A 26,173-nucleotide genomic window follows, 5' to 3' on the forward strand; every position below is an offset into this window, starting at 1 on the left:
TAGTTCTAGGGGACTGATGACCTCAGATGTTAAGTCCCATAGTGCTCAGAGCCATTTGCACCACTAACGACTGAGATTGATCAACAGTTAGTTGTGAAAGGTGTGTATAAAAAGTTTCTCAAATGCAAAAATCTCAGATGGAAATATCGTAAAATCAGGTGGAGGTGAGGAATAATTATACTAATTCGCCTAATCCGTTACAGAAGTATATTCTAAGGTGTAAAAATTTTACGGGTAACTCTCTTGCGTGAATAGTAGAATTTTTAGGATTATTTGTAGATGTCCACGAGTAGGACATATAATCACCTTGTCGGAGACGGAATTGTTACGGTTATTAGCCGCTAATTTCGAAGGAACCTTGAGAGAGTGGATCTTAGAATCATTAGAAAACAATCATGGAATATATGAGTTCCGAAGGAACATTTCTGATAATGTGATATCCCGCGGGCATTTCAAGACACAGTATATGCACGATATGGAAAGAAACAGCTGTGGAAGGAATCCACTGATGCATACGAAACTAGAATTCAAAACACAGTAAAAGTATTTTGCCTCCAGTACACGGAAACACAAATGCTAAGCCCCATTTCGTTGGTATTAAATCAAAAGATAGAAACACAGCGGTTTTCTGCACATCACCTCCCACATCTCAACAACTTCGTGAACTAGTACCCAAATACCGGCTACATCATATGTCGATGAAATGATACAGAATTTTACCGGGTACATTACACCAAATTATAATACAGCGGCGGAACGGATTTTACGCAGTTATACAGAACAAGTGCTGAGTTGTGGGGAAACGTTACAAGTGCGACGCAAGTGTGGATAAATGTGGAAGTAATAAAGGGAGGCGTACTACAGACTGACGGTGGGAAACGAGAGCCGTTAGCAATATTATGAAACGCATCCCTCAAGTCAAGTTCACCCAGGGAATTACTAGCAGAGAACATAGGAATGTACGTTTAGTATGTTGCCAGGAGGAGCCAGTTTGTGTTTTAGTTGACCCAGGAAGTGCGATAACGGCGGTGAACGAACAATTGTACACATTAGGTGGACTGATAAGGTAAGAATGAGGAGATTCTGCACAGAATCGGAGAGGAAAGAAATATGTGGAAAACATTGACAAGGAGAATGGACAGGGTGATAGAAAATCCGTGAAGACATCAGGGAATGACTTTCATGGTAGTAGAGGGAGCTGTAGAGGGCAAAAACTGTAGGAAAAACAGAGACTGGAATATATCCAACAAATAATTGAGGACGTAGGTTGTAAATCCTACTCTGATATGAAGACGTTGGCAGAGGAGAGGAATCCCAGGCGGGCCGCATCAAACCAGTTCGAAAACTGAGACTCGAAACAATAAAAAAGTGCACATTGTAAGTGGCTTGCTGTGAGTAAAGAAGCGAGAAACGACTCCATCTAACATACAGGTCACAACTGCTCCTAAGAGAGTCAAGTGTGTCTTGTGATCACAGCCGTTAACAGCAAAATGTCAACAGAATACTGATTTGTCCTGGTCCCGGCGGAAGTTCGAGTCCTCCCTCGGCCATGGGTATGTGTGTTTCTCCTTAGGATAATTTAGGTTAAGTAGTGTGTAAGCTTAGGGACTGATGATGACCTTAGCAGTTAAGTCCCATAAGATTTCACACACATTTGAACACTTGAACTGATTTGTCACCACTACTATCCACAATAGGCAGCGCAACTAGAAATGTAGTTATACAGCAGCAGTATAGGCGAAAAATTCACTGTTATACGTACGGCGCCTTAATCCCTTGCTGTCTATAGGTCACCTAGCATACTACTGTTGTACAAAACCCAACAGTCTCCACCACAGACCACAGCTACACGACATCTCCGTATGCATACGCCACCCTGGAATCTGGGTAAACACTAATCTGTCCCAAGGTCCAATGAGTGCCTTTAGCCAGATAAATTATCACGAATTCCATCCTGAGCTTGGCTAATAAGAATCATCTGTCTTCTCATGCCAACTCACACTGACCACCAATCTGCGCATCTAGTCCCGATTTCCGTCCCAGGATGGCGCCACAGACAAGCGTCAAAAACGCTGGTCATCACAAATTTGCCTTTCCACGGTACACATCTTTGGATGGGGATACGGAAAATTCATCGCATACAGTATTCATAAAGTGAGTATTATTTTGAAATATGGCATCTGAAATAAACATAATGGATATAGGAGAATGTATGTAACGACAGCAATAAATTAACACCGTTTTGTCTAGCCCCCCAACTCTGAACAAACGATTGGTCGTTTAACTCACCCTCTTCTGTAGTTTTTCGGGCAGAGCAGGTTTCACTATGGACATCACCATGTTCATTATTTTCGGTGCGTTTAGAAAATGTATGGCTCTGATTCTCTTGGCGTAAGCTGTCTGCAAAAAAAAAAAAAAAAAGACAGTCGCAGACGCATGTTAGTTTCAAGAGCTGAAGAAAATAATGAAATTAATACATAATTTCCACTTTACTGTTGCTGGTAAAAAGAACATTCCGAAATGTTGTCAATTAAATACGTACCCTGGAAATCAGTTCAAGTGCCCGAAGGTCGCGAACCGTCAACTTGCTCAAGTGTCCAGTTGATACGTTGTGTAGGTCGATCAGGAAGATGTATCCAACGGAGTAGTCATATGACAGAACGAAATTCATTATCATGAGACTAGCCTTCACAACATGCACAGGGTTTAGATTAGTAGGGTCTGGGTCGATACCGGCGAGGACTCCAACTCGATGAAACTGTGGCGTGAGGCGAGGCATCGTAGGCACTTTCCTGGAAACGAGTTGCTAGACATTATGCATAGAAGGAACGTAGGTGAAGCAGACATAATAAATCTCTTAAAATCTGAATAAATTAGTGCAAAGCAGATACTACCTCTGATAAATCGCACTGGTAAAGATAATTGAAAAATAAATTGCAATAGTGATTTCTGATGTAAATAAAGTAATTCATTTGCACTTTAATTCAGATTATCTTCTTCACATATTTTACCGGGATCTCGGTGTCAGGTGACAGAGACTAAATTTGAGTCCAGAATACAAAAAATAAAAATAAAAATAAAAAGTATAGCATCAGTGAGACTAGATGCCTGTGATGCGCATTATAAGTCTAATGGAAAGCAACACCATTCCGTAAATTAGGCTTGGCCTCCCAATAATTTAACACGGGTCATATAGCTAGGTACCTACGTTTGCCATGTGTCAACATCACGTGATCAGCGGCAGTAAACCGATGTGCCATCTTAGTGTATCTTAAACTGAAGGAAATTCACTTCGGAAAGAGTTTACTAGAATATGGATATTTCGTTTAATGAAGCCGATGATACCAGAGAAAGATCTAATAGGCTCTCATTAACAGTTTAAAAATATATATTTGCTACAGAAATCTATTTCTGATTCGTATGAATCATAATATCTAGACCGATTTCAACAAAAACATCATTTATAACTGATTTCTGTTCTTCACATGTGTTTAATGAAAAGACAATAATTTGGTACTAAACAAAATTCATGTTTGATTTTACCAAAAACGCTGAAAAAACTAAATGTTGTAGTGACTGCAACTGACGTTTGTGTTAGAGATCAGTATTTTAGAGTGAAAACAGCCTCAGATGTTATCTCCAATTAATTTATGGAAATATGACCCCAAAAACGATGGTTATATTTTATATTTTCGATTCAACAAAATAACACTTTCACAAGACATGGTAGCAATAGTGTAATTTACGATTGCATATAGCTTATTGTTAGAATTTTAGGCACTGTGTATACGAAACACAACGCTTATCCACAGTCACATGTTTCGTGAAGTTCTATACTCAGACATAATCCTTTATATTCTCCGCAGTCACTAGATGGCCCGCACCTATTTCCTATAAATATCTACCACGTCAAACATTTATGTATTAATTTCTTTTTTTTCTTTTTCTTCTTTTCCAACTAATACAAATAATAAGCAAAAGTATGAAATCCCTTAACCGAACATCTTCATATGAACATTCTAATGTTTTAAATCTCTAAACGATATGTAACTTTCATAGACGCGGTTTCGTTTTAGTATCTTACGCATAGTCTGAAGCTGATGAACTGACTTTGCTAGCAATCGATAAATTACGGGTACAAACAGCTGATGATTGAAGGCAGCATAAACAGTTTCACGAGATCCAAAGAATGAAAATAAATTCCGTTACTGCTCATGTACATATCTTAGAAATTTGAAAGGCGTCGTGCCCCAGTATGGTCTACAAACCTACCTGACGAAGCTCAAAATACCACATGGTGTAAAATAGCCTGAAACACCTGTCAACGAATCTTTGAATACGAGAAAGAATTATCTTGCTCTTGTCTTCAGCCTCTAGATGAAATAAACGTAAGAAGTTTTATAATTGCCACAAACATAAAGGAAACAGATCCCCTATTTTCGAAATAGAGAAAGGCACCGTAGAACACTATTAGAGCTGGACCATCAGTAAACGTCGGTACCTGGTGGAAACTCCGTTTTCTGGCTAGTTACAAATTAAGAGCTTCTCAGCTGTGGAAATCGATGTGGACAACGGTGAATCTAAGAAGAATGTTTATTGGTGTGGACTTAAAGAGTCATTTGGCAGGCTGTTACTCATAATTTCAGGAGTACGTAACAAACTGTATACAGTGTAAGCACACTGTGCAAAACATTAGGCATTCTGAAGGTTTGGAAATAAAAATGTGGATGATTTCTCTCCTGAGTTTTACTTACGTGCACTTCAGAGCTGTAATAATGTCTTCCCCTAGTGGATCTCTGTTCATCAGTAGTTCGGGGAACCTCTTCTTCAGTGTGTAGCTGGCATCGAGTATCTGTTTGACCATCTCCGTCCTGCACTTACAGCTTATGTATAATCGTTCCAGCCGTTCATCGTCTGTTGCGAAATAAAAAAAAAGTGTGAGAATCAGAAGACGAAATAATAAGGTGGTGCAGTCATCTGAGAAAGTTCCAAGTAATCGCTCTAAGATTCCAGCAGCTATTCCATGTTATTTACGAGAACGAATGGTCCATAGAGACATGTAGTTCTGAAAGCAGGGATTCGTTACTGATTTTTACAGATAAGGAACTCACGGATGTGGAAAACGAGTAGAATTGTGAAGTCAAAAGCAAGTTATGTTGTCGGAGCATGTTAATGGCGAACACTTTTGAGGGGAGGTAGATACATTAAAAGTAGCTACCGGCATAAGTATCGCAAAACAGGGATATTATGTATCATTTCATTACGTTTGCAATTAGAACGTCTATAGAAATTGAAGGAGGAATTAGTCCAATATCTTTGCTGTCATGTGCCACATCATTTAAATTTGCTTGTAGTGCACAACTAAGATACACCATGCCTAGTCGTAAACACTTTTAAAATAGCAACCGAGCCATGTGTTCATTGAGAAGATGCAGTCAAATGAAGACGAGACAGCCGGTAGGGGTGGCCGTGCGGTTCTAGGCGTTTCAGTCTGGAACTGCGTGACCGCTACGGTCGCAGGTTCGAATCCTGCCTCGGGCATGGATGTGTGTGATGTCTTTAGGTTAGGTTTAATTAGTTCTAGGTTCTGGGGGACTGATGACCACAGCTGTTAAGTCCCATAGTGCTCAGAGCCATTTGAACCATTTTTTTTTTAAGACGAGACACATGCAAAAAAGGATGTAAACTGTTTGTTATTTGACAAATAGTCACAATAACTGGGAATAAATTTATACCAGTGTGAGACAAGACGGTCAATGCCTTCTTGAAAAATGATTGCGGTTGCTTACTGATACACATTTGAACCCATGCGTGCACGTCTTCGTCCGATAAAGTCGACGGACACGAATGTCTGCCTTCAGGACTTCAAAAATATTTAACTCTCATGACGAGAGGATGCATATTCTCACAGGATGGCAGCATAGTGAAAGAACTGGAAGCGAGGTGTAGCAAAGCTAATGCAGTGAGCGCTCAGCTACGATCTACTCTCTTCTGCAAGAAGGAAGTAGTACCAAGACTAAGTTATCTGTGCATTGTTCAATCTTTCGACCAACTTGGTTGTATGGGAGCGAAAGCTGGGTCGATTCAGGTTACCTTATCAATAAGGTTGAGGTTACGGATATGAAAGTAGCTGGTACTAGTAGATGTTGCTGGTACTAGTAGATGGCCGGCCGCGGTGGTCTCGCGGTTCTAGGCGCGTAGTCCGGAACCGTGCGACTGCTACGGTCGCAGGTTCGAATCCTGCTTCGGGCATGGATGTGTGTGATGTCATTAGGTTAGTTAGGTTTAAGTAGTTCTAAGTTCTAGGGGACTGATAACCACAGCAGTTGAGTCCCATAGTGCTCAGAGTCATTTGAACCAACTAGTAGATGGGAACAATGGCAGGAGGGTGTCCACAATGAGGAAATCAAAGAAAAACTGGGAATGAACTCTATACATGTAGCAGTCAGGGCGAAGAGGCTTAGATGGTGGGGTCATGTTACACGCATGGGAGAAGCAAGGTTACCCAAAAGACTCATGGGTTCAGCAGTAGGGGGTAGGAGGAGTCGAGGTATACCAAGGAGAAGGTACCTGGATTCGGTTAAGAATGATTTTGAAGTAATAGGCTCAACATCAGAAGAGGCACCAATGTTAGCACTAAATAGGGGATCATGGAGGAATTTTATAAGGGAGACTATGCTCCAGACCGAACTCTGAAAGGCATAATCAGTCTTAAATGATGATGATGATGATGACGACGAGAGGTCGAGCCTGTGTGGAGGATGTATAAGGATGCCCAGAGAAATTTCTGCAACATAGCTGAAACAACTACGGTAGTATATCGGCCACAACGCTGCAGAAGTTTCGCAGAGAAGCCCTTACACATCTTCCATTCAATACCGACCTCTCGCCACGCGATTTCCATACTTTTGGAGCCCCGAAGAAAGACGTTCGTAGCTATCGATTTCCCTAAGACGTAGAGGTGGACGCTTGGGTACAATCATGGGCCCGTCAGCAACGGTATATATTTTCCTTTAAGACGTTTACCATCTTGTCTCCCAGTGGAATAAATTTAATAACAGTTATGGCGATTACTTTTGTAATAAGAAACACTTTAAATACTATTTTTCCGTTCGTTTCGTTCTCAATTGACTGCCCCATAAATGAGGCCTATTTTCGTTTCAACCTCCGACTGGTCGAGAAATAGATACCACAACGAAAATAAAAAATGATTTTCTTGCAACATTTTGCTACGTACACCTTCAAGCGACTTTTCTACATGCATTCCGATCTGATATAATCGTTTGTGGTAGCGTGGTACCAACTTTTCCGTACCCTCTTCATAGAAGACAGCACCTGTGATATTCGCCAATTCCTTACGCTGGCCTCCAGCTCGTTGTCTGTGCCGAAACGGGGTCGTCATAGCCAGCGGCTGACGTGAGCAAAGAGATAAAAGTGAGAAGGAGCAAAGTTTGGGTTGTATGATTGGTGATCAAATCCATCCCATTCCAAACGGTCTAGGAGCTTCTTCGCTGCAGATGCGGTATGTAGACGCAGATTGTCATGAAGAAGTACTGCTGTAAAACTACCATAGGATACCGCAGAGTACCGTACGTAGCTGTAGTCTACGGTGGTTTTCCTAGTAGCCTTCGTCATTTAAGATGATGATAGCGTTACCAGTATATTAAGCGTGTTGCACACCTTTTGGGCGTTATTTTAATCGCTTTGTCAGAGTATGCAATCAGTGTCATACTAGATTTCGCTAGAAACTGAAAGTGGTAAACCGTACAGAAATTAAGTGAGAATTTAAAAAAAGATAATGATTTGTCGTATAGCAGCAGAAAAAGTGATTTCCTGAAAGAAGGTAAAATAAAGAAAGCGCAAAACAATAACATATCAAGCCTCACTTCAATACTTCATCGAGATCATATAAAATATGTTTCTGTTATTCATAAAAATCTTTTGCTCTTGCCATTAATAAGGAAACTGTCGCCTTTGATCATGATAAACAAAGTAATTACAAAATAACAACAACATTTATACAGATTTTGTTTTTTTGTGCATGTAAATCGTACTTGCATAAAACGTAATTGCTTTGGTTACACGAAAGAGCAGAAGCTACGTTATCAACTAGTCTTTATTACTTATAAAATGCCAAATAAATTTTAAAGGATATAAACTACACAATGGACTAATATTGAATTGTTATGTGCAAAACAAAAGAACAAAGAGAAGTCATCGCTCCCAGTTTCTGTCTCTAACAGTCATTTGTGTTTTTTCCCTACAAATGCTACCAATACTACCTGTAATCCTACCATTTACTACATAATTTATGCAGTGAACAAATATCGTAGAACCACAGTTTTGGTCGAGTGCAGGCTATGAAGAACGAAATGTTTGACAGTTAGGTATGTGGGCTGCATGATATCAGGCAGGACATCGCACTTTGCAGGAGACTCTGTTTTATAGACTGTGCGCTCAGAACTGAAAAGGAAGATGTGGCACAATAGACAGGAATACCAGGGATGTTGCACAAAACATATGTGCAAAGCTTCACCTTATTTTCACTGTCATTTTAATTTCTCAACCGATCAGAGTTTGAAAAAATAAAAAAGTGAAATAGCTTATGTAGTTAAAGTACAACCACTCACTGTACGTCTTCATTCATTGTTTCACAATGTCTAATTGAGGGGACGATAAACAGTACTTTTTGATGCTCGAGAGCCTTGTAAAAACTAAAGGAAGGAAGGAAGATTAGGTTAACCGTCCTGTCAAGATCGAGGTGATTAGAGACGGAACACAAGCTCGGAATGTGTCAAGGATGAGGAAGGACCGTGCCATTTCAAATGAATCATCCAGACATTTGCCTGGGGCGATTTACGGAAATCACGGAAAACCTAAACCTGGATTTGTGGATGGGGGCTAGAACCGTCGTACTGCAGAATGCGTGTCCAGTGTGCTAACCACTGCACTATCACGCTCGGTAGCGTTGTAAGTGCAGCCAGATGCAGAGAATGTTCAGCATTTAAAGGTAGTGATGGAGTTATAGGTTAAGTGCTGCATGATACCAGTCTGTTGCTTCGTGAAGAGTTAGCCAGTGTAGAAAGAGACAGATGGTGGTGGCGTGCTGACCTATGACGTCGGGCAGGTGCGGTTGTGTCTGCAGCCAGTTGCGAATGGCGGCCACTGCCTGCCGGATATCTGCCTCGCTCGTCCCCAGCTGCTGGCGCACAAGCGCTTTCTGCTCTTCTGTCGGGAACTCGAACGCCATACCTGCCACAGAGAGGGGAATCGTCTTTTACTTTCAAAAAATGTTCAAATGTGTGTGAAATCTTATGGGACTTAACTGCTAAGGTCATCTGTCCCTAAGCTTACACACTACTTAACCTAAATTATCCTAAGGACAAACACACACCCATGCCCAAGTGAGGACTCGAACCTCCGCCGGAACCAGGCGCACAGCCCATGTCTGCAGCGCCTTAGACCGCTTGGCTGATTCCACGCGGCTCTTTTACTTTACCAGGTCATAGCATTTTCTTCTCGAGCTACCAAAAATTGTGTTAATACGAGGTGTTCGGAAATTTTCGTTACAAGCTTCTGCAAGTATTCCTTTCCTCATCTACCAGCGACATCTTTCAATGTAAAATAGAGCTGGAAGCTTGCCTGCACCAAGTTTTCATTCTCAAAACTTCTGAGACTGGTAGAGGGGAATGTGTACATGATATTTTGAATAGAAATCTAAGTCCAGAAACGCACCGTTTCTGTGCTACAGCCGGTTCAAAACAAGTTTGCTAACAAGGGAACCTCACCATCGCAACCCCCCCCCCCCCTCCCTTATATTTAGTTATAAGTTGGCACAGTGGATAGGCTTTGAAAAACCGAACACAGATCAATCGAGGAAACAGTAAGAAGTTGTGTGGAACTATGAAAAAGATAAGCAAAATATACAAACTGAGTAGTCCATGCGCAAGATAGGTAACATCAAGGAGAACACGAGCTCATTAGCGCCGTGGTCCCATGGTTAGCGTGAGCAGCTGCGGAACGAGAGGACCTTGTTTCAAGTCTTCCCTCGAGTTAAAAGTTTAACTTTTTATTTTCAGACAATTTTAGTGTGGGAGTAGATGTGATTACCATTCCTCCAGGTTGTACGCCTCTTGTGCAACCGTTAGATGTGTTTGGTTTTCTGCAAGTGAAATACTTTGTGTAAAGATTCTATGATTTTGCGAAGCTGCACAGGTACACAGAGCAGTATTGTTTACGGGATCGTGTGTCAATTATCAAAGTTCAGGCACTCACACATAATCGGTTCCCATTGGAGAGGAAGGTCCTTTCGTCTACTAATTGCACTGTTTCGCGGTGCGGTCGCAAAACACAGACACTAAACTTATTACAGTGAACAGATGACGTCAATAAACGAAGGGACAGATCATTACTTTGCGAAAATAAAGAAAGGAAACTTTTCACTCGAGGGTAGACTGTAACCAAGGACCTCTCGCTTCGCAGCTGCTCACGCTAACCACAGGACCACGGCGCTCCTACGGTCACGCTCTCCTTGATGTTGCCTATGTTGCACATGGACTACTCAGTTTGTATATTTTGCTTATTTTTTTCATAGTTCCACACAACTTCTTCCTGTTTTCTCGATTGATCTGTGCTCAGTTTTCAAGGCCTATCCACTGAGCCAACTTATAACTAAATCTGAGGGGAGTGCGATGGGGAGGTTCCCTTGTAAGTAGGTATGCAACAGGGTAGCCATAGTGAAGTGTGGTTAGGTCATATGACGTCTGTCCTAATCTCTGACCTGTTTCCAGCCTCATTCACGTGTCTGTGAGTGTTAGATCGACATGGTTGAATACACGTTTGCACAATACACCGGTAAGATCCTTCTGAATGGTCAAGGTCATAATAATGGAACAGTTGCTCGTCACCGTTGTCAGGGTCGTTCTCCACAGCGTCCTACTCCATCGCATACCCTTTTCGCCACAATTATGCAACGGTTTCGCGAAACGTTACCTACACCGTCAGCAGGTGTAACTGGTGCTCCAAGGAGACGCTGCACACACAAAGTGGAAGAGGCCGTACTGCATCACGTTGAAGAGAACCCGTCAGCGAGTACAAGAGCAATTTCTTTGGCTATTAATGCGAGCAATTCTAAAACAAAAGATGTACTGGGTCTCGCCTAATCAATTACTTGCAAAAGCGGTCGCTTTAGCAACATGCTTTCAAATGGTTGCACCACTGTACGTTTCTGGACACAGGTTTCAATTCAAAATATTATCCACTCAGTCTCAGCCCTAGACGTTTGTAACGGGAATTTCCGAACACCCCGTACGAGATCGTTTAAGCTCTGGTGGTCACCTATTCGGCTGTCTATTGACTTTTGGCGACAGCTACGGTCGCAGGTTCGAATCCTGTTTCGGGCATGGATGTGTATGATGTCCTTAGGTTAGTTAGGTTTAAGTAGTTCTAAGTTCTAGGGGACTGATGACCTCAGATGTTAAGTTCCATAGTGCTCGGAGCCATTTGAACCATCTTTTGTATTGACTTTTGTCCCGGTATCTTCGTCCGACGTCTGCTTACCGATTTTTCTGTCGTTTCCGAGGAGGACTATCGGCCTCCAGAAATGTGGCAATACCAGCTACTCGTGCTGGAGAAACATCAGAAAAATCGTTAAAGAAACGTCAAAGATCCTCAGACGAAACCCGATAGGCAGTATATCACAGTATTGATCATCCACAGCATTCTATGTGCATTTATTTAGTATTAAATGAATATAAGCATACATAGTTTCGATTGTTTTGATACCTTCCGATACATTTCCAAGTAATCAGTGTCTACTGTGTTCGGCACTATGGCCTAAGTTGTCAGCACCAGAATTGTTATTCTATGTTGGCCACAATCCCTGTTGACGCTGCTTGTGACCTTTCTGACAGAGAGAAGGGTTTATCTGCGCGAGTGGAGCGCTAAAGGCGCCGTGTGACAGCGGCGGCTAGTTGTAACCATTGCTGCAAATAAGCAGAAAGTTGTCGCTAACTACGAAGGAACGCCCCACACGTACACACACTGTCTTTAGTTGGTTGTGCCCAAGGAGAAACGACCGTGGTCGGGTCTGTCCCAAGCAGGATTGTCACAGTGTACGCTTGTCTCCAAGCGCTGTGCACTTTTGGAATATGCGTAGTGTGGACGCATACGGATTGTATGTCGTGACTGCGTCGGACATGCAATTCGCTCAGGTAGTGTGTATTGATGGCTTTGTTGCCATTTCTTGATTCTTCCATTGTTATTGTGTTCTGTTATTTGCTCACCAAAACGCTGTTGCGAATTTCATGCACTATTAGAGCCGTAGAGGTTCAACACTTTCGTCTTCGCACTTCATTACAGAGGCATGATATAAGTCAGTGGTATACGACTTCTGCGTGTGGTGTTCTAGATACTTAGTTAAAACGTGGACAGTATGAATAGACACTAGCCTAAATCTGGATTTGAGTAATAAAATCTAAAAAAACGACGACTGATTGCTGCACTCTATAAGTTATAAGCCACATAACAGTCGCTGAGTGCACCCACATTCCGAATGGAGGGTAACCGGGTGGACAGTATATGCTTGAGTGTTTCGTAACACACTTGTGCAAGGCACATGCGTCAGTGAATCAGTGAAACTTCGTAGTTCTTATTTCTAACACTGACCTATTTCAGGTACACTATGGGCTACTGTATTTTATCTGTCATATGAAGTAACTTTCAGGTTGATGATATAAATACTGCACATAACGCGCAGCGCCTCGAACCTAAGAAAGCTACCCAGAAAGAGAAGGAACCGTTCCAAATACTGTTTTTGTTCTATGTTCACTGGTAGATGCTACACCAAGCCTTTCCAGGTGTTTATTCGTGAGCTAAGTAAAGTATGAACCTACTGCTATCCTTACAGTGGTTTTGCTGAGAGCACATCTTGTATTCTTACGTTCCTTAAATATTTACATGGTGACAATTATTGAACTATATGCGAAAAAACGTAAATTAGTTACAAACTAAGGGGTGCACACACTTTATTCATCATCTATACGCCACTACAGATATTAAGATTAAGGTTATGACATGTTTGATATGTCTGCTACCATTGACGATGTGGTGCAGACGAATGCCGAAATTTTGCATGAGCGTCTGAAGTGTCAGAACATCGATGCTGTCGATGAGCTCCTGAATGGCTCTTTTCAACTCAGCAATGGTTTTGGGGTTATTGCTGTACACGTTGTCTTTAACATAGCTCCACAAAAAGGAGTTGTACTTGTTCAGATCTGGATAATATGGCGACCAATCAAGGCTCATGCCAATGGCCGCTGTGTACGCCAGAGTTAGAATGCGATCGCCAAAGTGATCCTCCTGGACATCAGTTTCGTGCTTCGAGGGGCTCGAGCTCCGTCTTGCATGAACCACATCTTGTCGAAATCAGTGTCACTTTGGATAATGAGGATGAAATCATCTTCCAAAATCTTCACATAACGTTCGGCAGTCACCGTTGTTTCAATGAATATCGCACCAATTATTTCGTAACGGACATTGTGCACCACACAGTCACATGTTGAGGGTGAAGAGACTTCTCGATCGCGAAATGAATTCTCAGTCCCCAAATTGCATCAATTTCGCTTATTGAAGAGCCCATCCAAATGAAAGTGGACTTCATCGTCAAACCATGCATGCGCAAAATAATTCCCAGCACGCTCCGTGTCCAACAGTGCAGTTTAATCTTCCTAACGGAAACCGTTCAGAAGTTATGACGATTTTATTTCATACAGCTCAATAATTGTCACCCTTTAAGTAGATTTTAATTCCTGTAGATCTGTTAGACTCCAGCGTATGGGTCAGGTTTAGTGATTCGAGCATTGTTGAAAGTTTACTTACTTCTGGATTCCTGTACTGAATGACAAGAAGTAAAGGAATAGGATGATAGCACAAGTGTTAAACATCAGGGAGTAACTTCTATGCTACCAGTGCGCGCTGCAGAGGATAAAAACTGTATAGGAAAGCGAAGATTGAGATACAACCAGCAAATAATTGAGGACATAGATTGTAGGTGCTACTCTGAAATGCTGAGGTAGACACAGGAACGGAATTTGTGGTGGGTCGCATCAAACCAGTCAGAGCACTGTAGCATAAAGGGTGCACAGGTAAGCTAACTCATCGCACGTTCGTTAATAATCTCACAGTTTCAACAAATTTACAGCTTGCGCCCTATACAACACATTCTCTCAAAATTTGTACAAAACTCAAACAATTAGCAAATTAATAAATCTGAACTATTACAATCAGCTTTATTACTTCTACATCTACATCTACATATGTACTCCGCTAGCCACCAAGAGGTCTGTGGCGTAGGGTTCGTGCCAGTCATATTGCCCCCCCCCCCCCCTCCCCCTGTTCCACTCGCGAATCGCGCAAGGGAAAAAGCACTGTCTGAACGCCTCCGTACGAGTCCTAATTTCCCTTATCTTTCAACGGTGATCATTGAGTGATTTGAAAGTTGGTGGTAATAATATAAGCTCTACATCCTCGGTGAAGATCGTATTTTGGGATGTAGTGAGCAGCCCCTTCCATTTAGCGCGTCGTCTATCTGCAAGTGTGTCCCACTTTAAACTTATTTGTAACGCTCCCGCGATGGCTAAATGTACGAGTCACGGATCTTGCCGCTCTTCTTTGGACCTTCTCATCTCTTGAATCAGACCTAACTGGTAAGGTTCCCATAAAGACGAACAATACTCTAAGACTTGACGAACTAACGTATTGTAAGCAATTTCCTTTGTTGAAGGACTGCATCGCTTCAGAATTCTACCAATAAACGTCAATCTAGAGTTAGGCTTTCCGTTACTTTTGTAATCTGATCGATTCTTTTGAGATCATTCCGAATAGTCAGACCCAGATTCTTGACGGATGTTACCGCTTCCAAACACTGGGCATTTATTTTGTACTCGTACATTAATGGGGATTTTCGCTTTGTTAGACACAGTAGGTTACAGTTAGTAATATTGAGAGATAACTGCCAGTCATTACACCACACATTTCTTTTCTGCAAATCCTCACTGACTTGTTCACGAATTTCGTATGACACTACTTTCCTGTAGACTACAGCATCATCGCCAAAGTCGAATGCCGCAGTCAACACCATCAACCAGATCGTCTATATAAATCGTAAAAAGCAGCGGACCTATTACGCTGCCCTGGGGCACACCTGATGTTACGCTTGTTTCTGTTGAAGTCTCCCCATTCAGGACGACATACTGCTCTCTGTCTGTTAGAAAACGTTCTATCCAACCGCATATGTCATCGGATAGACGTAAGCGCGCACTTTATGGAGCAATTTGCTAGTTGTTTGAATTGTGTATAAATTTTGAGAGAAAGTGTTGTATAGAGAGCAAGCTCTAAGTCTCTTGAAACTGTGAGAATATTAATGAATGTGCGATGAGTTAACGTAGCTGTGTCTTAGGCAATCGTTGTCACCTTTCTTATTCTACGGCCCCAGAAAATGCTACAGTGTTCTGACTGGTTTAACGCGTCCCACCATGGATTCCTATCCTGCATCAACCTCGTCATCTCAGAGAAGCACTTGCAACCTATATCCTCAATTATTTACTGGCTGTATCCCGATCTTCGTCTTCCTCTACCCTGCGGCGTGCTCTAGTACCATAGAAGTTACTCCCTGATGTCTTAATACCTGTGCTACCCCTTTTCTTCTTGTGATTGTTGTTCATGTTGATGCAAAGCATTCTGATAAAATGAGTCTGGCATAGGAAGATCAGCGAGGTTGTACGAAGGAACTTCCACGTTTGATGTAGTGCCTCTGCGCCAATGTATGTGTGTGTTTTGTTTACTGTATATCCAGACTACCGCCTGCAACACAGTCACCGACCACACACTACTGTACCTTAGATTATCAAAGCAACGACCCACTAACGACACTAGACACTATCTCTGGAGACAGTATGAAAGGAATTCAATAACAGCCAAACCCTCAGCAGCCATCACATGATGGCGTAGTGCCGGCCTCGCTGCCAGAGATGTAGACGTAAACAGGGCGAGCACTACCTCACTTCTGGGAATCCGAGGCCCGTAAGAAGACAGGCCGTGGTGCGTACGCCATAGTATGTGATACTGCAAGTCTTACGTTTGCCAGCAGCCGTCTCTGACTAGACCGAGTAACTATTTCAGATGAATTTAATAATTATTGATTGCGCGTTTAAATACATGCAAGCTGTCGATAGCACGGGACAAAGTTAAGACCTTTAGCGGGTACCTTTTCAAACACACATTCATTTCCCGTGGGCCCTGCACGGAACTCAGCGTTCTCGAAGTGTGGCGGACAGGCCCCTTACTGTGACGTCCATACTTCTCGTGAGCCTCGAGCGAATCACGTCCTCCGTTCACAACCTTGTTGGAGTTGATCTCCAAGTGACGTCGAGCTCACCGCCTCGCAGGACTGAGTCTGCTATCCATACTCGAGCAGCCTACCACTCGCTGACGACCACGGCCTCTTGGACTCTGTCTATGTGTGAACAATCCAGTGCAACCTCAGGGACTGACCTTCAGCCAAGAACATTCTAGTTGACGTTAGTGATCCTTTTACAGCAAAGATCACTCTGCTGCACGTCAGAGATCGACTTTTAGCCACAGAAAGTAGTGCGGACTCACGATCCAAGAAGTTATTATTATTTTCTGTTCATTACACGTAAAAAAATTCGATTGTTCCCTGCAATACATACTGTATTAAGATGTCACTTGCTCACAGGTTGTTACATTTGTATACAGGCTGATACCAATACTTAGATTGAAGGGCCTGATACAGGATGCGGTAGTTCTTGTGTCATAACACAGGAACTTGTGATCTTGGAAGTAATCGTAGGCCAGTGCTACGAACAGCAAAGATAGTCAGTGCACACTTGCCTGAAATTTCAACGAAGATTATACACTGACACCTCAGTACATAATCTTCGTTGGACTTAAGTCATGGGATAGCGATATGCACATATACAGGTGGCGGTAACGTCACGTACACAGGGTATTAAAGTGCAGTGTATTGGCGGAGCTCTCATTTGTACTGAGGTGATTTAAGTGAAAAGATTTCAGTTTTCTTGAAATTCCTATGCCAAGATCGTAAGTTCCCCTGTCACTTCCTTCAGTTTGTGATAAGCAGTTAAATCGTCCTGTATATTTGATTTCACACAAAAATGGACCAGTAGTGTGAAACTTCAGCTATATTTCTTTGTAGTGTGACGTGTATCATACCACAGCAAAATATGAACGTAGTGAGAATAATAGGAATAATAATAATAATAACAAGAGCACAAATTTCTTTTCCTTGGCCATAATCACTGAGATAATGTGATTCTTGTGTTTCTCCCGGCGTATTTGATAATCAAAATATCCACGGGTGTGCTGCCGGTCTATAGTGTCCAACGGGCACAATATTTCGGCGATCATACATGTCGCCATCATCAGGTGAACTGACGGACTGAGCTCCTGCGAATGTGCCGGCACGGAGATCCGTACGCTATCACTGCTCAGAGGGAACTGGGTTCGGTCGCGGCGGCGGCCGATTTAAATACCCTCCGCCCGCGGAGCGCTCCCTCCGCCGTCCGCGCCCCGCGCAACGGTCGCGCGGTGGAACAGATTGCCACGGCGGCTGAGGTGACGTCGGTGTGATGGCTCTGTCCGCCGTGGTCGTCACAACTATACGTATGCTCGATTTACTCTTGATTAACCCGATCGCTGGTTCCCAAGCCTTGCTAAGATTATAGCCACAGTCACGGTTTATGAGGTCGTCATTTGTGCGAATTTCGATGGCCTCTCTAACAACGCTGTCCCAGTATCTCGACGTCTGTACCAGAATCCTCGTGCGGTCATACTCCATAGCGTGATTTTCCGACAAGCAATGTTCAGCGACCGCCGACTTGCTCGGATACATCAGTCGAGTGTGCCTCTAGTGTTCACGGCATCGATCCTCGACGGTACGCATCGTCTGACCAATATACGACTTGCCACATTGACACGGAATCTGGTACACGCCGGCCTTCCTCAAACCGAGGTCATCTTTGGCGCTCCCCACCAGTGCACGAGTTTTATTTGGAGGACAAAACACAGTTCCGACCCGGTGTTTCTTCACAATGCGGGCGATTTTCCCCGAGACTGCGCCTGTGATTGAATAAATGCAGTGCCTACCTCCTCCCTCGTGACTTCATCCATCTCAACAAGTTGTGCTGCAGTGGTTGGGCGGACAGCACGTTGAATCTGCCACTCTGAGTACCCATTTTTTCGAAATACATTTCTCAGATGTTCCAATTCCTGGGGTAGACTCTCTGCGTCAGAGATAGTGCGCGCCCTATGTACTAGATTTTTAAGTACCCCATTCCTTTGTGAAGGGTGGTGGCAGCTGTCTGCGTGCAAATACAGACGTCGAGGTACTGGGACAGCGTTGTTAGAGAGGCCATCGAAATTCGCACCAATGACGACCTCATAAACCGTGACTGTGGCTATAATCTTAGCAAGGCTTGGGAACCAGCGATTGGGTTAATCAAGAGTAAATCGAGCAAACGTATAGTTGTGACGACCACGGCGGACAGAGCCATCACACCGACGTCACCTCAGCCGCCGTGGCAATCTGTTCCACCGTGCGACCGCGGTGCGGGGCGCGGACGGCGGAGGGAGCGCGCCGCGGGCGGAGGGTATTTCAATCGGCCACCGCCGCGACCGAACCCAGTTCCCTCTGAGCAGCCATAGCGTACGGATCTCCGTGCCAGCACGTTCACAGGAGCTCAGTCCGTCAGTTCACCTGATGATGGCGACATGTATGATCGCCGAAATATTGTGCCCGTTGGACACTATAGACCGGCAGCACACCCGTGGATATTTTGATCACTGAGATAATGTTTCAGCAATCATTCTTTCATGTGTTATGGCGTCAGAAGAGTACATGAAATGGATACACTTATATTTTTTTATTGGTTAAAAAGAAGACAACATATAATGTTACTATATGGTACTGTTATTGTGTGTGTGTGTGTGTGTGTGTGTGTGCATGTATACATCTTCTGGGAATGATAACCAGTGAAGAAAGGCAGGTATTCAGCCCTGAAGAGTGATTAGATCTTTTAACTATTTTCAGCAGAAATTTATATTACGGGTATTTTTATACAGTTCCAAACAAACTGCGGTGGAGGAAGTCACACAGACAGATGTTAATGAACGTCAGGTATATGTGAACAACTGCACTCGAGAGAACAACGTTTGTAAGCGAAAATCATCCTACACTAATTACTGTCGAACAAATGGGACACTGCTCTCAGGTACAGTAAGATCTCAAATAGATGTAGACACAGACTGTAAATACTTTAATGTTGCGATCATTACATATATGTAAGCAAACCTTTTTTCTTTTTCTTGGCATGCGGTAGACACAAATCAACAGAGAAGAAATTACATCTAACATTCATCTGTAACATATATGAACTAACACTAGCCGGCCGCGGTGGTCTAGCGGTTCTAGGCGCGCAGTCAGGAACCGCGCGACTGCTACGGTTGCAGGTTCGAATCCTGCCTCGGGCATGGATGTGTGTGATGTCCTTAGGTTAGTTAGGTATAAGTAGTTCTAAGTTCTAGGGGACTTATGACCACAGACGTTGAGTCCCATAGTGCTCAGAGCCATTTGAGCCAACTAACACTATGCGGAGAATTTATACATTGAAATGACAATGAAAGTTGAGAGATAAGGCCAATTATTTTTACCATTACTTATCTTTAATAACAATTATCAGCAAATTACAGAGCTCCAACAACATAAGTTTTTGCTCCCGTATATCAGGAGAATATTGTCGCTTACATATTTGCAATTATTGTGTTTTCGGTGATGATACATCTTAATGTCAGAAACTATCCCATTATTGAGAGGAGAGAATTTACAGACCCCCGTCAGAAATCAAGTCACAATGTTGCTCAAGACTTCTCACACGAGAAATCATTTACCGGCACCGAAGAAACTTACGCTTAATAGCACTAGTCAACTGAAAAGCTACTTACGAAACATTTAGAAACCGAGCCATAGTGCCAGCGCAACTTAAATGTTTTTCGAGTATCTCTTCACGTTGATGATGAGGTCCCATATTCCCATACTCCAAAGAGCGTAGGAGGCGATGCAAGAGACCCGCACCGCCGCACTACGCAAGGTCCTAGCTGAGGTGGTTTGCGATTGACTTCCTCCGACCGTTACGGGGATGAATGATGATGATGAAGACAACACAACAACACCCAGTCATCACGAGGCAGGAAAAATCTCTGACCCCGCCGGGAATCGAACCCGGGACCGAGTGAGCGGGGAGCGAGAACGCTACCGCAAGAACACGTAGAAAAGTACGTTTAAAACCTGTATCACAAGTGCAAGGAAATTAAGAACGCATTTTAGAAAATCTCCGACACTTACACGTGTATTACGTGGTCTGACATCGTGGTAACTTGGCGTACTAAATGCTGTGCTGTCTGGATATTTCCTAGTAGACTGAAACTGTACCTGTTTTCTAAGATAAAATGAAAGTGACATTCTTGTTTCAGACATTTGTATTACAAAAGACAACAGTGTTTCCTCAGCTGGCCTTGCTTCTTGCAAGGAGCGCTGTGCAACCTGTTGGAAGGAATGTCGCTCGCCGGATACACTCCCACCAGCCTTCTGGCCGTATTGCTCGGAATGTTCGTAGGCGATGGACCTGTTCTTCAGTACTGCATTAAATGTTACTGAGTGGCATTAAAACCCTTGTGTCTAGTTTTGTTATTTTGAATTAAAGAAGTTAATGCAATGCATCGGAGCTCGTTTCCGTAAAACAAAGGAAAAGCACGTCAGCTAGGCAGGCTAGAGACCTACTAGACAGAGCTGCTAAGGAATTACCATTTGGTAAAGGACATTGGTAAAAACCTAGTGAAACCTACTTCGTTTTTCAAAACAGGAACTTTTCGAATTTTGTGTGCTAGTAGGTTCGTGATGTTTAACAGTCCTATCCAGTAGAACTACAAATACATTTATATTCAATGTAAGTACGTAATATCTTAATCTTATTGGTTTTTAAAATAATTTTAATGCGGCATTTATTTGTCAGATACATTTAGTGTGTATATAGTTTATATTTACAGTATGACTAATTTTGATCTTCATGGGTCACTGATGTATGGTTCTGATGCAGACACGACGAGATGCTGACTCATCTGCATACATCTGAAGATGATACAGGGAGATCGAAAATCGCCATTCTGTAAAAACGCCAAAATTGAAAAAATGCAGAAATGTGCAAATGGGGCGGAAAATTAAAGATATATTGAAATTGTCTTAAATGTCAATACATTCGTAGCCGTTTCATAACGAATATGTAGGCTATAGTGAAAACTTGTTGGTTTTCCTCTGTAGACTGGCAGGCGTCACACGTCAAAACGTAAAGTTCCTGTCCATCATTTTGTGCCAGGAGATTCAGGGGATTATTATGAAGCGAATGAAGTCAGTTGCAGGATCTACTTCGACTGTAGCAATACTGACGTAGATTTACCCGTTCTACAGCAACAGCAACGGCATATCTGCCGTGTTAGGAGCTGTGTTTCTTTCGTAATTCATTAGGCTTCCGGATTTGTGAACCACAGAAAATTTCTTAACTCCGATTTGAAAATGTTGTCTTATTAATTGTTGCTTTCGTTTTCATTATGTGAAATTAAGTTCAAGTTTTGCAATATAGACCTTACTTCAGTTTCATTAATGTGCCTCAATATGGTCGAAAAGTTTGACTTGGTCGTCCCAGTAACATTACTCAAAGAGATGACTCGTAATTTTCCAGCACGCTAATGAAGAGAAGTTGTTTTTATTGTAAAGAAGGATAAAAATGTGTGTGAATTCATAAGGGATCAAACTGCTGAGGTCATCGGTCCCTAAACTTACACACTACTTAATCTAAGAACAACGCACACATCCACGCCCGAGGGTGGACTCGAACCTCCGGCGGGACGGACCGGGCAATTCGCGACATGTCCCTAAACCGCGCGGCCACACCGCGCGGCGTAAAGGAGGATAGGAATACAGTCATCAGTCGTAATCCTGCTAGTTTTTTATCAGTGTTGCGTATCCAGATTTCAACTATAAATAGCGATCTTCATTTGTGTGAGTTATAATTCATCAAACTCCCACCAGTACGCCATGCCACTATACAACTTTATCGGTGTACAGGCCGAAGGAAACTTGGCTGTTTTATTACTATCCTTCCTTATGGTCACATAGAGTTGCTGCGCACAAAGTTGATGATTGCGTTTATTGTCCGACACATTATTCTTATGAGGTATTCACGTGATTCGACTGTCTCCAACAGCGACCTGTAGACCCCGCAGTCGAATGTTGCTATGCCACTACATTCAATAAAACATACTGCTTGCTGTCAATGCAGACAGGGGATATATTTCATAACATGTTGTTACTCTTGTTCTAATTGAAGTACTAACAGATTTTTTTATATCAAACTCAGTACTTTACGTCAAAGTCAGTATGAACGCAAGCCCGCCCGGCTAGCCAACTGGGGCTGAACCGCAGAATAACCCTGGGTTCAGTGTGTGGTGGCGGTGAGATGAGTGGACTGCTGCACCCTGTTATGTGGTTGTGTACCACTGAGGGCTACGGCGGAGACGAAGCCTCTCCGTCGTTTCTAGGCCCCCAGTTCAATACTTACATACATACAGTATGAATGCAGCAGTGTGACCCTAGCTGAAGTATATAGCAGTAGTCAGTCCCAGCGGGATATTTCCACTGAGAGGCCACTTTGCGAATCGACGATCCTTCTCTCGGGCTTACTCTTGCTGCACACCTTGAGTTGGGAATGGAAAATACGCGCAAAATAAAATACGTCCACTTTTCACGTTTACGCCATATCATATAAATTTTCTATTTCTAACTTTATCTACTGGAGTACGTTGTGAAACGACTGCCTGTTGAAAATTTCAGACAACGAAGAATTGCGTGAATCTTGCGATTTCGGCACCAATTAAACTTTACAATGGTGCTGGGATTCCATTCATGACACCAAATGTAGAAGATAATGAGTGACGGAGAATTTCCTAAGCCAAACTGAATCAGGTTGCGCACAGACTTAACGGAACTGTCCTTCTCATCACCGTTAAAGTCACACAAGTTACGTAGAGTTCAAGGAAGTACTTTGGAAAAAAATTCCACTTATCATCAGATTTACGTGTTCTTGAGCTTATTTTGAGTTATAAAACGTTAAGGAGTGCAGTCTTATTTCAGTGAGATAGTAGTAGGCCCTAATGGGGCAGAGTATTATTTGTCAGAGACTTCTGTACGCGTTGCCTGCCCGAGCATACTCCACCTGCCATTTTAGAAAGGCGTGTGTGGTTTTGCTACAGAACGATCAGCCAGCCATTTCTTTAGTAGAGTGTCAGTTGCCAGACGAAATGCTAAACATATTGCGAGGAAAAACAGCTTAGCTAATTTCGCTTCGGGAGGGAGGATGGCAAAGTCCTAGGGCAGACCAAAGTGAGTGAGCAGACGAAGACAGCTCATCTCAAGCGGCCCTGCAATACTCAAGAAGTAAATACTGCGTTGTGCATCAAGTCGTGTGACCGATGAAGCAAGGAGGAGAAAAAATGTATACTAGCACTGGCAAAAAGGGCGTTCCATGCCAAGGGCAGTCTACTAGTATCAAACATAGGCCTCAGTTTGAGGGAGAAGTTTCTGAGAATGTTCGTTTGAGGCGTAGAAATGCACGATAGTGAATCATTGATAGTGGGTAAACAGGATCAGAAGAGAATCGAAGCGTTGGAGATATGGTGCCACAGAGGAATGTTGAAAATTAGGTAGACTGATAAGGTAAGGAATGAGGAAGTCCTCAGTAGAATCGGCGAATAACGAAACATACCGAAAATACTGAGAAGAAGAAGCGACGTTATGACATTAAGAAATAACATCTGTTTCACTATTGGGTGCTGTAGAGGATGAAAACTGCAGAGGAAGATCTGAGTGCGTGCGTTGAGCAAATAATTGACGACGTAGGTTGCAAGTGCTGCTCTGAGATGAAGAGCAATTAGTGGCGGACTGCATCAGACCCGTCAGAAGACTCACGAGTAAAAATCAGTCCAGTCTTATTTTGAAAGGAGCACATTGCACCATGTTGGAGAGGTCTGAAGTTCTCCACTTCACGCCTCGACCTAGATTCGTGCTCCGGAGAAACTGTATCATATGGGCGGCAAACCTAATCTTGGTGATTCACAGTACCCCTGAAACACTTCTGCTTAGTTGCTGGGTAATTCTGACTGCCATCCTCATAAAACAAAGTTTTATGAAACTGATGATGTCATGTTAAAGATATGCTATTGCCTCATTTCCCTTCCTGCAGTCTTACAGAAGCCTATGGAATTCTGACTTCAGTACAGGCTTTAATTGTACGCTTAATACGTGGAATATGTTATCTTTTTCCTTTATTAAAAATAAACACTTGTTTCCTTGGTTGAATGGCTTCAAAGACCAAGATTCTCTGGTATTTACCATAAGTTTCGTAAGCAGATATCCTAAATAACTGCATTATAGTAAAAGGACTGAATGACATTGCACGAGAAACAAGTCTCCTCGTATGTGAAGACAAATATTCATTGTGAAAGGAGATCGTTATGGTCAAAAAAGTGCCTAAGCCGCAGAATTAGGTCGAAAGGATTCAGTGTTAACTTACAGTCACCCGGAAAAAAAACTCTGAATTACTGTGTATCTGGTATCTGATCATCACTCGTATAAATTACGGAGGACTCTATAACTCGCTTGTAATTCTCAGGTACAGCACATCGTTGCGTTTAATTAGGCACTATGATTTTCCCTACTAACTCTCGAGTTGCTTCGGATACTTTTCTCACTTTCTGACCAAAACACCAGCTATAATGTGTTCCACGATGAACACAACATTAAAAAGTACGTAATGTGCTTGTGGCAGGTGTATCGAGAGTTATAGAGGTAGTCAGATTCTGTGCCTAACTGCGAAAAGTAAGTCGGTTACACAGCGATTTTATAACATTTCGGCAGAAATCAGTAAGTAAGGAATCTAAACCTGCTGATTCCGTGTAGGCATAGCTTTCACTACTATTATATAAATAAGTGTAACTACAAAGCGAATTTTATTTTTATCTCATAGGTCTGAGTGCCTGTAGTTTAGTGCTTTTATTGTAGGAATTAAAGCGCACAATTATATTATCAGTAACTCCGCCACGTCCATCGTTGCTTGGGCCCAACCTCGAGACGCGTAGCAGCCGAATGGTATTAAGGGCTTTCGCTATTGTGATGGAACTTCTCGATGCTATAATAACCGGTCAGTAGAGAATATTTATGATTTAACAAATATCACAGTTAACAAAGAGAATAAGAGACAGAGGAATTACAGACATTGGATGCTCGTGAGCATTGTTTTAAATCAATGGTTACAAACACACTAAGTTACATACGAGCGCCTGAGTTACGATGTGATGATTAACAAGCGGGACACACACAAAACTTCCATCCAAGAAAATTCGGTAACTTCAGAGAGGTCTTTGTCATTCGAGGTTTATAGCCCTGTTACTATGGAGAAATGGTACAAATGGCTCTAAGCACTATGAGAATTCACACCTGAGGTCATCAGTCCCCTAGACTTAGAACTACTTAAACCTAACAAACCTAAGGACTTCACACACATCCATGCACAAGGCAGGAGTCGAACCTGCGACCGTAGCAGCAGCGCGGTTCCGGACTGAAGCGCCTAGAACCCCTCGGCCACAGCGACCAGCAGGGAGATATGACCTACGATATATTTCCCGTTGAAAAGATAGTCTGGAGCCACGCGAAGTAGCGAATAAGCGAAGTGTGTTACTGAGTGCGAACGCGTCTGCAGACCGGTAATCACCTGTGTAGCCAGGACTCCCTCCTCCGCGCGACTTGACACAAGGGCGACCGCACAGCAACTGCGAGCACATCGCACGCCTGACGGGTTTTATACCAGAAACCGCCAAGGACGTACACACGCCTGTTTCCTTGTAGATTTGGTTCATACAGTGTTTCCTTCTTCGCCACGATCACATTGTCGCACTACGATTGTTTTCCGCACAGTGTTACTTCGCGTACACACCCGAATACAGTTACTTGTTATAGGATAAGGGTTCC

At 42.8% G+C, this 26,173-nt stretch overlaps 1 protein-coding gene across 1 annotated transcript in view; it reads right to left on the reverse strand.

The window, feature by feature from the left end:
• LOC126260011 (alpha-tocopherol transfer protein-like) overlaps positions 1-25,965 on the reverse strand; it is a 48,267-nt gene extending 22,302 nt beyond the window's left edge. The window contains exons 1-5 of the mRNA XM_049957171.1: positions 25,917-25,965; positions 9,112-9,252; positions 4,755-4,914; positions 2,543-2,792; positions 2,290-2,400 (exon numbers count right to left, since the gene is read on the reverse strand). Of these exons, the coding sequence (XP_049813128.1) occupies positions 2,290-2,400; positions 2,543-2,792; positions 4,755-4,914; positions 9,112-9,250 (660 nt within the window). The 5' untranslated portion in view covers positions 9,251-9,252; positions 25,917-25,965. The remainder of the gene's footprint in view (positions 1-2,289; positions 2,401-2,542; positions 2,793-4,754; positions 4,915-9,111; positions 9,253-25,916) is intronic.
• Positions 25,966-26,173: the final 208 nt, after the last annotated feature.

The sequence above is a fragment of the Schistocerca nitens genome, chromosome 5 (assembly GCF_023898315.1).
Source record: "Schistocerca nitens isolate TAMUIC-IGC-003100 chromosome 5, iqSchNite1.1, whole genome shotgun sequence".
In the NCBI taxonomy this organism is placed as follows: Eukaryota; Metazoa; Arthropoda; class Insecta; order Orthoptera; family Acrididae; genus Schistocerca; species Schistocerca nitens.